At 39.3% G+C, this 18,269-nt stretch overlaps 1 protein-coding gene across 2 annotated transcripts in view; it reads right to left on the reverse strand.

Moving 5' to 3' along the window:
• Positions 1–277: 277 nt before the first annotated feature.
• LOC126183249 (spermatogenesis-associated protein 7 homolog) overlaps positions 278–18,269 on the reverse strand; it is a 101,842-nt gene continuing 83,850 nt past the window's right edge. For both annotated transcript variants that reach the window (XM_049925048.1, XM_049925059.1), the window contains one exon: positions 278–1,808. In XM_049925048.1, the coding sequence (XP_049781005.1) occupies positions 1,080–1,808 (729 nt within the window). In that variant the 3' untranslated portion in view covers positions 278–1,079. The remainder of the gene's footprint in view (positions 1,809–18,269) is intronic.

An 18,269-nucleotide genomic window follows, 5' to 3' on the forward strand; every position in this document is an offset into this window, starting at 1 on the left:
TGTTTTGTTTACAAATTTGAAGAATATTTTTCCTCTCTTTTCATAGTACAACTTCTCTTTTCAACTACTTTCCCTTTTGTAACTTGTTATAGACACTTTACAGGATTTATTGCATAATTTCATGTCAATGACTCATTCAAGAGTTGAAAAACATGCAGAGAAAAACCAGTTACAACTGAAGATGGATAGTAATTCTGGCTTCTGTGCTGGAGATTATGAAGTGTCATACTGGAATATAATCAAATGTTGATTTTCAGAAAAACATTTTATTAGACTTTTTACATAAATATGGAGTTAAGTTGTGTAAAAATAATTATTAAGTCAAGCATCCTAGGAACAATATAAAACTGCACCAGTTATCTTAATACTGCAACAACACACAGCAGAAGACTGCAGAATATTAATACTGATTATGATCTAAAAATTAAAAATATTCAACAAAGTCAGGACTGAAATCCTGAAAGTAAAGTCAAAATTAAGCTGAAATAAAGCTAAAATGATAGCACTTAAAAAATTACAGATATTGGTAAAACCATCCAAACTTCAAAAGCTGCCACTTAGTGTAAGCCTAAGTTTTCAGAATCAAAAGTTCATCAGAAATGGGGAGAACATGAAATGACAGAATTGGTAAAATGTGATAAAGATAAGACTAAGTGGTACACAATTTATGACTAGATCCTGCAGGTACAATGAAGTAGAATATAGCATACAGTATTCAAATTCTTGGGAAGCATTACAATCTTCTGTCTACTGGTCATTCATTGATGGTCCCAGGGATCTCAATACTGTAGGCTGTGTTCCTCTGTACTCTTCACCTATCTTTCCTCTCTTCTCTATGCTCATTTTTCTAAAATGTGAACCTGTATTTTCTGGTTTCACATTCTGCATCTTGTTTCTGATTGCACTTAACATATGCAGCTTCCAACATGAAATAAGTGCTACTGGAAACTAAAGAGTGTAATGAAATGTTTAGTCAAATTGTAATCCTTCATTTTATGAATACAACCATTTTAGAGATACGCAACACAATATGTTTTGTTTATCAAGGAATTCAGTGACCTGCCTAGTGGTAATAACACTCACACATCGCTTAACTTACACTCAGTGACCATTTCAGACAAACATAAAATTTGTGAACATTCAGAATTTTTGTTTATAGAAGTGTGTGCAGTCTGATGCCCTAACTGCAGATCCATTAAATGCTCAATATCCTGCAGCTGACAATCTGAGTTGTTATGGATAAGGTATCTACTGCTGTTACCTGTACTACCGCTACTAATGTTATTAGGATCATTCACACACGAAAACTTTCCAAATTGTTCATCTGTGAGGCCATCTTGGTCACATTCCACCTGAGACTGCAGTTTACTGTTTTTACATTCTGTATCCAAAGAAAAGTCTATTTTAAATGGATGTAACCACAGTTCCTCTTCTAAAATATCCTGTGAAGTAGTATTTGCTGTGAATGGGTATGCACACATATATTCAACAGCCATTTCAACGCCACTGGACAATGGAAAGAAATAGTTCTCTGGATCAATGTCCAATTTTCTTAGCTCTGACCTGTATTCTTGCAGCAACAGGTCATCGTCAAACGGATCACATATTCCTGTCTCTTCAGGGGATGTCTTTCCTGTAATACTGTTTATAACAACATTACACTTAGGTACATTTGTATTTTTACAGTTTTTGTCCCTAACGAATGATCTGTAAGGCGGCTCCTTTTCCGGAAACTTCTCCTCATAGACATCTTCATCCTCCACATCTAGCTGTTCCATCAATTTTTTCACTTCTTGAATCATTTTTACCTGTGAAAAGATAAAGATAAATTTAATTTGTATTACACGAGAAAAAAAGGTACAGCAGAACATAAGGATTCATGCAAGAACAATGTTTATGCAAATAGGCTACCAGTTCAGTAAGTAGAAATAAAAATCTGTCCACTTAACAAAAAAAGATGGTACTACCATTATAAGGAGGAGTATCTAATTACCTTACAATATAAACATGAGGTTTTGTTTTAAGATTATGAAATTTGTAGTATGTTCCAATTACATAATTTAAATTGTCAAATCCCTGGCTAACAGGATGAGGATTTAAAAAACAAGTAAAATAAATGTGCTCCTGTGGACTGCTGTTAGACAAGAAGATGCAGCACTCTTGAATATGCTGTGTCAAAAACAAACACGACTTGTTCCAAATACTCTGGAGCATTCACCATATTTGTTAGTAACAAGCGAATATTTGTTGAAATCTAACAAAAATATGTATAAATCAATAATTATTTACTAGCAGATAGTTACTGCTGGCACCCTCATAAGGATTATTGTGGCTATCTCTAATATTGACAATATTTCAATAAAAAACGTCATTTCTTCAGCATCAAAACAAATAATGAATAATTGGAATTGAGGGTGCTGTACACTAGAAAAAAGAAATATATCACCTAGAAAATGCTGATGTTATGCACTTAGTGGGCATACTTATCAGAGTAGTTGGTCACACTGGTTCTAATGATTTTATGAAATTTGTTGATTTCACTATTGATGCAGTCTCTGGCACTATCATGAAAATGAAACTAACATTGACTAAAATCATGTAACATTGTAAATGTAGTAATTCAAACACTAGGTTGACACATGCATTCTGAGAGTGTATGCATTACAGCTGAATAGATTATGCATTAATCAGCAATATGTTTAAGACAACATTAAGAATGACAGTTTTAGAGTTTTTTTATTCAGACTTCTTTTGTTAGATGACAGTGTACATAAATGTTGTTGTGCCACAAATGATATAAAGTGTTGAATAGTGCAGCCTCACATATGACTATGGTAAAGTGACGTTTTATCCAATGTCTACCTAAACAAAAAATGATGGCTGCGACAGTTGAAAGTAGTTTTATTAGTAAGTAGTTTATAATCACAAACTGTTTGGAAGGTGGTGTTACTGCTTGTGCATGTAAACTGTTACAAATGGATCCCACGTATCTTCAAGGAGGGATACTGCTGGCAGTTTACATGCAAAATGGATATATTGAAGTTTACTGTGCATTGTGATATCTGGTGGTTTGGCAGTTACCCCAGCTGCTGCAGAATAGGAGGAATTGCCAAAGACAAAACTTTTTCAATTTGTTTTCAGATTTTAGTTTTCCTATTTCTTCTTGTTTTTTTTTTTTTTTTTTTGTGCTTTCATATACCACACTGGCACAGGGTTTGTGTGGCTCTTAATGGATTTGGCACAGGTAGCTGGATGCCCTTTCTTTCACCACCTGTTACCTGCCCAGGACAGAATATGTGTTGGTTGAAGTGTTGATTTAGGGGAGGGGACCAAACAGCGAGGTCATCGGTTCCATCAGAATATGTGTAACCCAACTGTGTGCACGTAGTGTTATTAATGTGAAAATAAACAAAAGTCTTCTAAATGTGTGAGGCAGACTTGGGTAACAGCCCTGTAATCACCTAGTTAGATGTGGAAAACTGCCTAAAAATCACATCCAGGCTGGCTGGCACACCAGCTCTTACTGTTAATTGACCAGGCAGATTCAATCTGAGGCCAGAATGCCTCCCTGTCCCAGAAGTGACACTTTAAACAGCGTGGCTTTCAGGGTGGATAAATTTAACTTTTGCTGCTTGTCAGGTTTATTTATTTTATTTAGCTTACCATAAAAATATTTACAATTGTCTCAAATTACAAAATAATATCCAAGCCACAACTGTAGTCTACTGATACGTGCATCATCACCAGGAACTCTTTGGATCACGAGGGAAAACTCTCTGAGGGTTCTTGAATTAAATAGTGAACAATCTGCTACCCCGTGCCACAGTCACAACTTGGAGAAGTTATTTTCTTCCACTTGCACAGAGAATTGGCACACTTTCCAGTGTTGGCTCTTATTCAGTTAAGAATCAGCCAGATCTTTCATAGCAATTCAAAGCAGCAAGGTAGGTGGTTGATATCCGTGGCATCTTTCGTTGTTCTGCAGTAGCATTAATCTGCCTTGTCAGTCTCCAGCCATTATCAATTAACATCACTGCAGTTGCTAGGGGTGGGTGATGAGAGCGAAGCCTTCCTTTGCTAATGGTTGGAATATCTGAGTGAACAGGGAGATAAGAATTTTATTGTAATTTTTTGTACTCCCATACAAGCGCACTTTCCTGTTGCAGATGGAGATGGGTAGCCAGAAAGTAGGTGCGGGTCTGATTGTACTATTATCAGGTACATGATACGGTTGAACTGTGTGTCACCAAGGTATGTGCTCCCAAGCTGAGGAGAAACATTCCACAAAAAGGTGAACCAATCCCAGAGTTGAAAAACCGAACATTGATGCACAGGATCCCCATGATGTACCACGCAGTTTCTAGAGAATGTTATACAAAGTTTTCGATTTTAACAGCTGTTCTTAATAGATGTTGTTTGTGACTGAGCATTCTATCAACTGTGATGCCTATACATTTTGTGTTTCTGTTATGTCTGTGAGACAGTTCATATCACAGGTCGATGATGAAATATTTTACTGGCAGCACTGTGCACCCCTTTTTGGGCTAAAGTCAACCTTAATGTGTAATAATAAATGTCATTTTTTCTTCTGGTATTTTAATTATACACATAAATGTTCCTTTTGAACTGTAGTTGGTTATGTACAACAAACTTCATGACACACACACACACACACACACACACACACAGTCAAGCAGTAGCCAAAATACCTACCTCCTTAACCAGATGCCTACAAGATAACCATGGGTGCATCTCATACAATTCTTGTACCATGTTTTTGAGCAATGAAAATTGATTGAAAATACGCAATATATGTTAACTTAATGATTTCTCTCTCCCCAAGATTTGCAGTGATTCAAAGTGCAAATGTAGGTGGACTGAGTTGTTTTAGAAGATCAAGAATATGTTTTTTCCACTTCAAATCCTCATCAATGTGAAATATGGGTACCTGAAAATTTTGAAGCTTTCACGCTACAGTCCAATCAAAATTGCTTGACAGTTGACCTCCGCGCTTTGGATCTGGTTTCCTCCAACCAGAGCACTCAACGTCACACCCCAACTGTTTTACATTGCCAACCTGCCATAACAGTTGGTCAGTTCACTTCCAATTCCTTCTCCAGCTTCCTTTCTTGTGTGTTCGGATCTCAAATCATGGGTCTGGCACTTTTATTTCATATTTCATCACACACGATAACTACATCGAAAACAACACACACACACACACACACACACACACACACACACACACACATATATATTTCATACGCGCCACTAAACAAGCACTACTTGATACTTCCATACAAGACCACAATTCCTTGTCAATACACAGTTCTCAAAATCACAGCTTACATGTGATAAGCTTTGCTTACATGTGATAAGCTTTGCAAGACATTACATGAAGCTGAATTTTTGAAGGCTGCTATTCATGACAGCAACCAGGTCAGCAAAGTTGTATCTATAACAACTTCACCCAGTGTTTCTAATAGTTTGCGTTTCATTTTCATTACCTCATTGACATTTTTACTTTCTCTTATTTTTCTTCCTATCAATCATTCCTTTTTCATTTGGAATCTACCTGTTCTCCTATAATCTGCAATCCAGTGCCAAAATGGACTGCTTACTGGTTAGTAATACAGCAGCTCGTGTAGCCAGTGTGAGGATAGTTTCAGGTGCCCAATGATAGCAAGAAATTACAGTTTCCTTTTAGTGTTGAATCTGAATTTTTTCTGTCCTGAGTTCATTCATAGATGTTAGCTTTAACCACCATGAACAAAGCGATTATGATTTTATTTCTGCCACAGATTGTTGACCACCATTTTCTGAGATACATTGCACATCGAGAGGTTGTGACTAGTTTAGGACAAGAGTTTAAATTCAGGGCTACAAAAAGCATTGCTTGATGCAGTTTAATTATTGGCCACTTAAAATCAGCTGTTGATATAGCATCTCACATTTCCGACATACCTTGTGGTGGCCACTTCCAACATTACTCCACATTACACATTACCAGCATTTGTGAAGTGACCTGTCTTGTTTGTGTGTGTCACCTACAACTGAGCATTAGCTGGCAGCTGACGTGACAACACTGCAGCAGTAAGTGACAGACATCAACTATCAAGTAATTTTAATAAGACTTAACTTATTTCCTCTGCTTGTTTTACATATCGCTAATGTAGTATCAGCTGAGGTGCAGAACTGAATACACTTCGTCTTTTTAAAACTGAGAGACAGACCATTTGCAGAAAACCATTTAGATAGTTTTAAGAACACACCACTTCTTTTCTTAGTGTATGTATGTTTGGATTGATTGCAAAATTAGTGTCTGCCGCAAAAAGAACTAATTGGGGAAAGTCATCTGGAACTTAAAAACAAAAGCTGCTGGAAACCCATATGATTTGGAAGTCACAAAAATGACTTCAAATTACTTGCCTTGCCTTTGGAGATCTTTCAATACAAGTAGATGATAACAGCAATCAGAAAAAAATATCATGACAGACAACAAGAAGAGAAGAATGAAATTTTATGGGCATATCCACAGACTCCCAACAACAAGACTCACTCGGAAGATCATGATCTATGTAGAACAACTCAAAACCATTTCCTGGGTCCAGCAAGTCAAAACGGATTTAGAGAGGCTCATGTGAGTTCAAAAATGGCTCTGAGCACTATGGGACTCAACTGCTGTGGTCATAAGTCCCCTAGAACTTAGAACTACTTAAACCTAACTAACCTAAGGACAGCACACAACACCCAGCCATCACGAGGCAGAGAAAATCCCTGACCCCGCCGGGAATCGAACCCGGGAACCCGGGCGTGGGAAGCGAGAACGCTACCGCACGACCACGAGATGCGGGCGCTCATGTGAGTCCAGATGGGAAGTACTGCAAGAGAATTAAGTCACCACTAGACCAAGAATAAAGTGGACTGAAGAAAGAAAAAGAATCCACAGAGAAAACATGAGAGCTGCTTGGAAACTCCAAAGACTGAATCCTAATAGCTTTGAGTGATCTGATACGGTCCAATCACAAATAATAATAATAATAATAATAATAAATTAAAAACAATAGTGGACATAAGATTGAACCTTGTAAAACACCATAAGTGATGTCTCGCAAGCCAGAAGACTCTCCTCCACATACTTTAGTTCAAGTATTAAGTACAACCTTCTGCACTGTTCATCAGATACGACATCATCAACTAAAGGGCTCTACCTCACTATATTTAGGAGGATACTGTCATAAGCCATAGACAGGTCACAGAAAATATCAACGGGTGGTATTTTTGTTATTTCATGATTCTAAAATTTTATGAGTGAACATGTAAAAGTTACTCTTAGTTAAGCAAATCTTCTGTAATCCAAACTCTGATTTACTTCTCAACTCTGTGTTTACCACATCCAGCGTGTGTGTGTGTGTGTGTGTGTGTTTTTAGTTTCTACTTCTGTTCCATCAGGTCACTCCTAATGCTGTAGTTTCTGTCTTTAGCGGGGCTGTTCCCTGCTCCACCCACTATGATCATCTCATCCTTTTTGTCACAATCCTTACGCAACTTCCCTACATCCTCTGTCAACTGGCCAAGGCTTGCACTTGGTTTCATTATACATGTGACATGGAACCCTGTCCCTAAATTGATCTGTATCATCTGGCCTCGTGCCAGGACTACAGTTTAGCAGCACATTTTTTTTTCTTCCAATCTCTTTTGTTAGCTATCTACAGTTAGTTTCTATCAAAAGTCCACTACACCCTACTACAACCCACAGCTGGATGAGGCTCTTCCACCCCTACTTACGGTAACAAGTCAAACTTGCTGAAAACTGTAAGCTCAAATGTAATTGAAGTTTTGCATGATCTAATTCCGCATGAAGGGCATGAATCCTTGATTCCTGTTTAACAAAGCTCTCCTGTTTTTTCAGAGCCCACTGTTCCATGAGAGCCTCATTGAGTTCTCCATTCAGTTTCTCTTTATGATCACTCTAATGGAACTTCAATCCACAATGTCCAAATACAGCTGCCTTATTCTCCTACAGCAACATCCAGAGTTATCATGCATTGCAACACAAATTTTAAACTTAAAAACTGACCAGGGTGTATATGTGGACAAGGAAAAAAAAATCCCAGATTTCCCAGTTAAAAATACACTTTCTCCCGGGTGAAAATACACTTTTTCCGTGTTAAGTGACAGTATACTTTTCCTCGGAACTGTAAAACTTATCAATTTATAGATATTGCAACGCGCTTTTGTAAGCCAGTCGTAGTTCATGTCATGTGATCTCGCCACCCGATACAGCGGACATTCAAAGCAAAGGACACATCATGTTGTAAGCCAATAGCATTATCACTGTTAAGTAGCGCGTACACACAAATAGGAAAAGTTAATGGTTTAAATTAATATACATAGTGGTGCTACAAGAAAAGCAAAGCTTTCACATATAATATTGGTATCAACGATTAATAAGCTGCAAGAGAAGCTTAACTTTCATGTATAACGTTGATCTTCTTTGCGCGTGTTACACTTTAAGATACATCACACAAATGTGCCAGTAAAATTTTTAATAACGACATATATGTATGATCTTCTAGGCTCGAAATTTTTCTAAATGGTCATCCTCAAAGAGTTGATTTTTAAATGAGAGTCAAACACTCTGTGATTAAAGAAATTCATCACACATAGTTCATCTTGGGCAAAAGGAAATTTACTTTGAAAGTAATGCTTTTGAGTCAATCATTCGCAATATTTTCCCGCGACCTGTTAGAAAGAGGTTCGTTTGTGCAGTTGCCAGAGCGCGCCAATTACAGGCGTCACACCGCTTGCGCAGCTACGGATGCAAGACGTGTAAAACATTAAAAGATCTTACATTACATCATAAAAGAAACAAGACATCAGAGGATATTCCAAGAGCATCGGAATTTCGTGAACCATAATAACATGCATAATTCGGTTTAAAGTACACATTCGTTCGTCCAGATTCGGTTGTAAATTTTCTTGGAATACCAGTACTGTATTATTTCATTTTTGGTTGTTTATTATGGCATAATGCCATACTTACAAGAAGACGAAAACAGGCTCTTTTGAAATGCACAGAACAGTTGAAACTAGCCAATAGTGTGGAATTAAGCATTTGGTTACAAATAAATTGACTGCCTCAGTGTAAAAGATTAATAAAAACCACTTTTCTTTAGCAAATAGACAAAAATAACTTCATTGTTCTGCAAAGTGATTAATGTTTGACTGAAATTGCCACCCGGGGCAGATACCCCGGTTCGCTCCTAGTGAATATGGCAGCTTGCGCGCAACAGTAAAATTTTTCCGAATAGCATCTTGTTGCTACTGCTTATATAGCTAACAGACACACTTTAGTAGCCAGAAGCGGGAGAAGGTACTACACACACGCGACGCAACTGCGTATGCGCATGGGCCCCCACACGCAACTGCTTACACAAATCTAATGTAAACAGCTGTGACGTCACGCTCATCGGAGGCAATTTGTTGTTATGAAGCATTGCATAGTCTTCCTAAAGCCTCTGACACATTTTGCTGCTGGCAGATGCTTGTATGAGCACTGTTTTATTGTTGTGCATGGCACATTTCCTTTGAAACTTAAGTTTTATTTTAGTTTTTTTCTCTCGTCCATGTTTTATTGCTGCAGTATTATTCTGCAGTAGCAGATGGAAAAATTCCCGGGTCTCCAGGTTGTCCTGGGTCGTATACACCCTGCCTGACGTAAATTAAATAACACAGTTGAGAAAACATAAATGTTTGCTATTTATGAGCTGCAAAAATTAGGCTTATAGATATGCACTTTGGATGTATGATATAACATCCAAACTTACTTCTTCCTGCTTAAAACAAAAACTCAACACTCACTTAACTGCAGTTCATGTTAATTAACTTATTCACAAGTAAATGTCATGTTCAATCACAGCTTAACATGAGTATTACTTGATATTTGACAATGTTTATTACTGATAAATCATGGTCCACTTCACATGATGTGATACTACATGACAATTGACATACAAAACATCAGATAATGAAATCATCATTAAATTGTATGAAGTCAGTATAAAGAGACATGCCTGTATATAAAATCTGTTTCAAACAATTACTTTTTCCTGTTAAAGTTCCATAAGAATAAATACTCATCTACACGGAATGGAAAATGGAGAAGAGTGTGTACTTCCCTCCAGGGATTCCCATTTGAGTTAAAAGAGAATTTCCGTATCCTTGTGTGTTGATCAAACCTATCAGTAACAAATCTAGCAGTGTACCTCTAAATTGTTTTGAAGTTTTCCTTTTACACTGACCTTGTGGAGAGCCCACACTTGTAGTACTCAAAAATGGACAGCAAAAGTGTTCTGTGAGCAATCTTCTGTACAGACAAGCTACACTTTCAATGAATTTCACCAATAAATTTAAGTAGCATCTTTTAAAGCCACTCCCACAGATCAGGATAGAATCCCTGTCTCTGTAACCTTGAGCTCCATCTGTCTAATTGTGCATAGTTCAATATTCTGAACCATACATCAGAGCTGGTCTTATCGCGTCTTTGTATATATCTTTCCTTCGACCTCTATAGGCATTTTTCACATTGCAGATGACTCCTGTTAGTGACTTCCATTTCAACCACCCAGTTTTTATACAGTTTCAATGTCTTTATCTCTAGAAGCTGTGGGTGTTATCATCATCTAAGGTACTTGAACTGATTGGGTGATGTTATTAGGGCACGGTCCAGATGCTGTTACGCTTTCAAACTGATGGCCATTCCTGAGAAGTTACAATACATATTCTCAGTTTCGGCCCTACTTACTGGAAGGTGATTGGAACCTGCTTTTGATGTTTACTGCTCTTTGAAACATTGTTCCACCAGCCTGCCTTTGCTAATATCTAGTACTTCCTTAGCTATTGTTATTATGTAGCTGTGGAAATCATCCCAGAAAGTATCAATGCCTTTCACGCAGATTACATTAAGGATTATACAAAGCTATCTGGAAATTTTGGACAAATTGCACAATCATGTCAGACAGTCGTAAGTGCTAAATGCAGTCTGTATTAAGTCCACTGATTTCGAATCTTGCGGGAGCATGTGGACTCTTGTGAAAGAATACTTATCCCCAAATTGTTACACACATTTCCTAAATAAATCTGCAAACACTAGCTTATTTAGGTGAAACAGCAGAATGTTCAGCATAGAATCTTAACCAGGTCAACAGACTTTTTAAATGAAGTCATGAAAGATATGAGCAGACGTGTCTTCAGCAGTAAACCCAGTGCCAAGTTTCGTATTTTACATAAAGTCCAAGAAAAAGAAAAAGAAGAACACGAATGTAGATTCTTTCTGCATATGCTGTCAGGAAAATGGGCACAGAAACCAAGACTGCTAACTGATGATGAACCTGTAGGGTAGGTGAAAACAATGAATTGTTGCTTCTTCAATGTGTATACACAGACAAAAAATAATAATAATAATAACAATAATAATAATAACAATAATCCTGGATTTTTCCCGAATTTCCCAGTTAAAAATAAATTTTCTGCCAGGTGAAAATACACTTTTTCTGTGTTAAGTCACAGTATACTTTCCCTTGGAACTGTAAAAGTTATAAATCTTTTGAATGGCTATGGTTTTATACACTGGCATAGAATTTCTCTGCACTATAGGAAACGAAACTTAGGAGGGGGGGAATACATTTTGGAAAGATCTTTGATGTGTAGCAACATGTACACTGCATATTTTCGTATTACAAAAGTATAAATGTGAATTCCACTAAACACCGCATGTTACTTTCCGAAGCATTGAAATCGAGATTGCGATGCGCTTTTGTAAGCCAGTCACAGCTCATGTCATGTGATCTCTCGCCATCCGATGACAACGGATATTCAGAGCACAGGACACATGTGTAGTCAGCCAACAGGAACATCACTGTTAAGTAGTGTGAACACACAAATAGGAAAAGTTAATGGTTTAAATTAATATACACAGTGTTGCTACAAGGAAAGCAAAGTTTTCACGTATAATATTGGTCTCTAAGATTTGTGGGGACGTAGAACCACTTGCTAATCCCACAATAATATCGCTACCCTACGGCAGCGAAAACAGCTGTATGGTTGCCAGATCAGTTCTCTGTAGTGCATGCTCTATGCTACACGCATTGTGTGTATGCTGCGAGAATAAAAGTATTCATAGTAAGTGACAGGAGAGCGTGTGGTTGCTTATCATCATAATTACCACGCCCGTTCCCCACTGCCTATAGATTAAGAAGCTCCAAGAGAAGCTAACTTTCACATATAATGTAATCTCCTGGGCTCAAAAGTCTTCTAAATGGCTTGTCCTCAAAGAGTTGATTTTTAAATGAGAGTCAAATGCTCTGTGATTTACGAAATCAGTTTCAGCAGTTGTCAGAGAGCGCCAGATAACAGGCGTCACCACTCTTGCGCAGCTACAATGATGTAGGAAGCCCGTATGTTCGTATGTGTAACACATTTAAATCACTAACCGTAAACACGGGTCATGTGGAGACTACCCACCTACCCACTACAGCTCAGACTGCTCTGCGCATCTGCCCCGGATCTACAATATTTCCCCCCGCCCCAAGTGTTCGAGATAGAAGGCCAAAAATTTAAAAAATCGACTTTTCAAGAAATGTTCATATTGTGGCACACATCTTACTGAACAGTCTGATACATAAAACACACATGTTTGAGGAAATGAAAGACAGGATATTTGGTCTTCAGCGTGCCAAATGGCAGTGATGTTTCTTCTAACGCATTCACTGTATTTTGCTCTGTGAAATTCAAATGTGAGCATTTTGCACTCGGGTAGTCTGAATCTATGGATTTCGCTGGTAATTATGACAAAGTTGATCATTCGCAAACCCTCTCAACCACATAACAAACAGCAATTGGCATTCACCCATTTGGCTTTATTCCGCTCAGCTCATATAGCCCCGTCCCCTTTTGTTTGCAGGAAAGTTTATTTCTAGATGCAACCAAGATTACTCTGGCAGAGACATCACATACACTATGCATGCATTCAAAAATCAACTTTGATTCATTCAGAAATCAACTTGGAATATGTTCAAAAGTGTTAAGAAATAAACAGCAATGCATTTCAAAATCATATGAATAATCGATAGACCAACGTGCGCTGGATGCTAGATGCTTTGTGAAACAAGGTTTTTTCCCTCAAGAATATGAATTTGGCATCCCCTCCCTGAAATTGCTGCCCGTGACAGACATCCCAGTTTGCCCCTCAACCACCCACTAAGGACCCTAGACCCAGGCTTGGTGCGTATGCATGAACTGGTAGCTTGGGCCCATCTGTAAAATTTTTACAGGTAGCATCTGGCTGCTTGCTGCTACTGCTTATACAGCTAACAGCCACACTTCAGGAGCCAGAAGCAGGTGAAGGTACTACTCATATGCAACTCAACTGCGCATGCACATGAGTCCGCTCGCAACTGCTCAAACGAATCTAATGTAAACAGTTGCGACGTCACGCTCATCGGAGGCATTCCGTTGTTAGGAAGCATTGTTGTATATGGCGCATTTCCTTTGCAACTTAAGTTTTAATTTCGTAATTTCTCTTGTTCATGTTTTACTGCTGCAGTATTATTCTGTAGTAATGGGATACAGTAATATCCTTTGTTAGAGTATTGGTTCTTACCAGCCAAAATTACAAACATTTAACTGAAAACTAAAACAATGAAAAATTCCTGGAATTCTAAAAAATTCCCGGGTTTTTCCTAAATCTCCCGGGTCGTATACACCCTGTTCTCATGTCTTAGAAGTATTCATCACAAAAACTTATGTTTCAAATGAGATAAGGCCATTTATTCCAAATTCAAGGCCAAACACTTTCTTTCTGTGACAGACATAACGAGGCAAATACAATTCAGGTTTTTTTTATAGCCCCAAGTTTCACAACGTATGCAAACTGTCTGTTGAAATATAACAATTCGCAGCAGTACACTTGCTCTGACATCTTTGCGAATACAAATAAATCAATATTTTTCTTATCTATCATCAAACAAAAAAATTAAAAAATTGGTAGTTGCACCCAGAAAGATATAAGCAAGTATGTCCACTCAGCCACCAGGAAGAAGAAATCCTGGAAGCTCTAGAAAAAGATGGAAAAAACACCATGAATTTGAAGTTGGAACAGGATTTTTATCTAGACCATGAAATGCAGTAATTATCTGAAATTTCAAAATTCTTTTATGAAAAAGATTTTTCCAATTATTATTTTTTAAAGTGCAACTCATATTTGATTGTTTATCATGACATAAATAATTTATTTAGCAACATATTCCACATTTAAGATATAAAAGACAAAGTGTATTAAAAAATTAGACCTCAAAAATAAATGTCTGTTGCAGGATTAATACAACTTATTAAAAAGCCCTAATTATCCCAAGAAAAAGAAGTCTATCTTGCTTTTAAAAAATGTAATTTTGGCAATGCTATTTCCAAAAATGTTAAAGGTTACGTGTAAAGAGTCTGTGTTAATATCTGAAACCGAGCCACTTCTAGAACTGTGGCTTTTAAAATAAAAGCATGAGGCATGTTATGTGATGATAAAAATTTGATCTGATTTGCCAGTTGAAAACAGTTTAAAGATCTCCTTCATAGTTACTAAGGCCTTGGTATTGTATTTAGGACAATACCATAATGAGAGGAGGTCTAACTGTTGTATTACTGCCATAGTACAGGGGGAAAGGTTGTTATGTAACACTTTAATGGTAACTAAAGCCGGAAGAGTCGCCATAGGTTTTGTGACAGTACATTTTCATCCAGTACACATATAACCTTTAAGAAATACCACAAAAACAACATACGGTCAGAAACATTACACCACGTATGGTTCACAAGACTACTAATAAGATTAAAATGACACACGCCATTTTAGCTACTGGGATATGGCAAGCTTCAGTCAACAGACAATATGGAATCTTTGTGATTAAACACAACAGAAGTTATAACAACAAAGATGACTTCCTTCTAATCGTCTTTCAGCTCCTTGTACTTGAGAAGGAAAGTTTGTTTTGAAAAGATGGGGCATCTGAACAAGTCTCACATTTCTATTACAGCATCTGAGAGACAAAGTCAAACAATGGAAACTCCAGGTTGGAATGTCAACTATGTAAGGAAAAGCTAAATTGCTACTTACTGTAAATATGACACATTGAGTTGTAGACAGGCACAATGAAAGGACACTTTTACATTAGCTTTATGCCAAAACCTTTGTCAGAAAAAGAAACACACATACAACCATTCACACAAGCAACCACACCTCATGCACACATGACTGCCATTTCCAGCAGTTGGGACTGGAATGCAAGAGTCTTGTAGAATGGAAGCAGCAATCTGGACTGGGCAGGGAAGGGGAAGGGATAGCAGGGTGGCAGGGATACACGTGGAGAGAGTGAAGAGCACTGTTTGGCATCGTGTGCAGGGACTAGACTGCCAATAGGCTTCCTGACAGGAGGCTGTGGAGGTTGGGGAGAGGGGGGAGGAGGGAGCAAAAAAAGGAGAGGAGCGGGGAAAGATGGTCAGGTGCATTGGCAGAGGGTGGCACACAAAGAGAGTGGAAGACAAGAACAGAGTGCAGATGATAGGACAGAGGGAGTGGAACCTGTTGGGTGGGAGGTGTGGCAACTGTAGGTTGAGGCTGGGATAATTTTGGGGGCAGACAATGTGTTGTACAAATAACTCCCACCTGTGTAGTTCAGAAAAGCTGGTGGCAGATGGGAGGATCCAAATAGCTCAGGTAGTGAAGCAACCATTGAAACCAAGCATGTGATGTTCAGCTGCATGTTGTATCACAGGGCGATCTACTTTACTCTTGGCAACAGTTTGGCATTGGCCATTCATGCTGGTGGACAGCTGGTTGATAGTCACACCCATATAAAAAGCTGCACAATGTTTGCAGCAGAGCTGGTACATGACACGGCTGCTTTCACAAATGACCCAGCCTCTGATGGGATAAGCCTGTGATAAGACTGGAAAAAAAATACTGGGTGGGTGCATTGGGCAGGTCTTGCACCTGGGTCTTCCACAGAGATATAATCACTGTGGCAAGTGTTAGGCTGGTGATAGCAAAGGGATGGACTAGGATGGTGGAGGTTGGGTGGGGGACGAAACACTATTTTAGGAGGGGTGGCAAGGATCTTGAGTAGGTTGTTCCTTATTTGAGGGCCTGATGCATGATGATAGCTAATCAAAACCCTGATGAAGGATGTTCCAGTCTGGAGTGGTACTGTGTGATGAAGGGGGTGCTCTTTTGTAGCTGATTCCTGGGGTGGTGGAAGGATTGGGGGTGTGAGGGGAAATAGCGTGGGAGATGTGTTTGTGGGCTATGTCTGGAGGATAGTGCCTGTCCGTGAAGGCACTCGCAGCATACAGGGCAAGGGAGTTCTTGTCACTGCAGATACGCATATCCAGCGTGGCAGGCTGTATGGAGAGATTTCTAGATTTGGAAGAGATGTCAGTTGTCGAAATGCAGGTACTGTTGGTGGTTGCAGGGTTTAATGTAGACAGAGTTCTTGATGGAGCCATCAAAGAGGTGATCAATGTCCGGGAAGGTGACACACATATTGAGGAGAACCAGGTGAAGTGGATGGGAGAGAAGGTGTTGAGGTTGTTTAAGAATGAAGACAGATGTCTTGGAGTATCTTCAGCGACAGGAACTCCTTTGGCCAGTATGCTGATGGTCTCACTAAGCCCTTCACAGAAAGGCAGTGTCCCCCAACCTTAATCTGCAAACAGATCTCCCATACCATTTCCCCTCACACCCTTCAATCCTTCCACCACCAACAAGAACTGAAGAATCAGCTACAATGGAGAGTGCTTTTCATCACCCAATAGCACTCTGGTTTGTAACAACTGAACCACATCCTTTGTCAAGACTTTGAACACCTATCATGATGACCTGATGTTAGGGAAAACCTACTCAGGTCTTTCCCACCCCTCCTAAAGTGGTGTTCTGTCTCCTACCCAACCTCCACAATATCCTAGTCCATCCCTATGCCACTCCAATTCTCAATCCTTGCCACAGGGATCATATCCCTGTGGAAGAACCAGGTGCAAGACCTGCCCAATCTCATCCACAATCCAGTACTGTCACAGGCTTATCCTGACCTATCACAGGCTGTCACCTGCGAAAGCAGCCACGTCATATACTGGGTCTGCTGAAGTCATTCCACAGCTTTTTATACCAAAGCGCCAAAGAAACTGGTAGAGGATGCGTATTCAAATAAAGAGATGAATTAACAGGCAGTGCTGCGGTCGGCAACGCCTATATAAAACGATAAGCGTCTTGCGCAGTTGTTAGACTGGTTACTGCTGCTACAATGGCAGGTTATCAAGATTTAAGTGCGTTTGAAAGTGGTGTTACAGTCCGCACATGAGTGATGGGACTCAGCACCTTTGAGGTAGCGACGAAGGGGCATTTTTCTGTATGACCATTTCACAAGTATACCGTAAATATCAGAAACTGATAAAACATCAAATCTCTGACATCACTGCGGCTGGAAAAAGATCCTGCAAGAACAGGACCAATGACAACTGAAGAGAATCATTCAACATGACAGAAGTGCAACCCTTCCACAAACTCTGGTACTGCGCACCGCGCATTTGGAATACGCGCCAGATGGCATGGATGTCGAAGACCCCTAGAGATCTCTGCACCATCGCGCAGTAAGCCGTGGCGGCGCGCGCCTCCTGGCCCACGTTTAATGTGAGGGTACCACAGTGGAACACGTGGTCCCAGTGGCCAATACCGGTGCACCCAATCATGTATTTAAGCACCTGTCTCTCGCTCAGCCAGTAAGTCTAATCGTTGCGTGCATCTTAACATATTGCCTTGACAACAGACAGCTTGTATATCGATCTTTGTTTTCATTACTAGTGGACATCTTGGATTCGTTTGGCTGTCTGTCTCTGTCTCCCCATTGCTTCTTGCACGATGTCGTTGTAAGGTCTCTCTCGATTGTCAGTCGTCGTTTTGTGTCTGTCCTTTCCGTTTGTTTGTTTGCGGGCCGATCTCCGTTTGGTCCCACTGTGCTTTCTCGGCCACCCCGCGACCGGAACGGTCACTGTTACAACAGAAACTGCTGATGATTTCAATGCTGGGCCATCAACTAGAGTCAGCTTGTGAAACATTCAATGAAACAGCATCAATATGGACTTTCGGAGCCAAAGGCCCACTTGTGTACCCTTGATGACTGCACGACACAACGCTTTACGCCTGGGCCCATCAACACAGTCACTGG

Source organism: Schistocerca cancellata, chromosome 1 (genome assembly GCF_023864275.1).
Source record: "Schistocerca cancellata isolate TAMUIC-IGC-003103 chromosome 1, iqSchCanc2.1, whole genome shotgun sequence".
In the NCBI taxonomy this organism is placed as follows: Eukaryota; Metazoa; Arthropoda; class Insecta; order Orthoptera; family Acrididae; genus Schistocerca; species Schistocerca cancellata.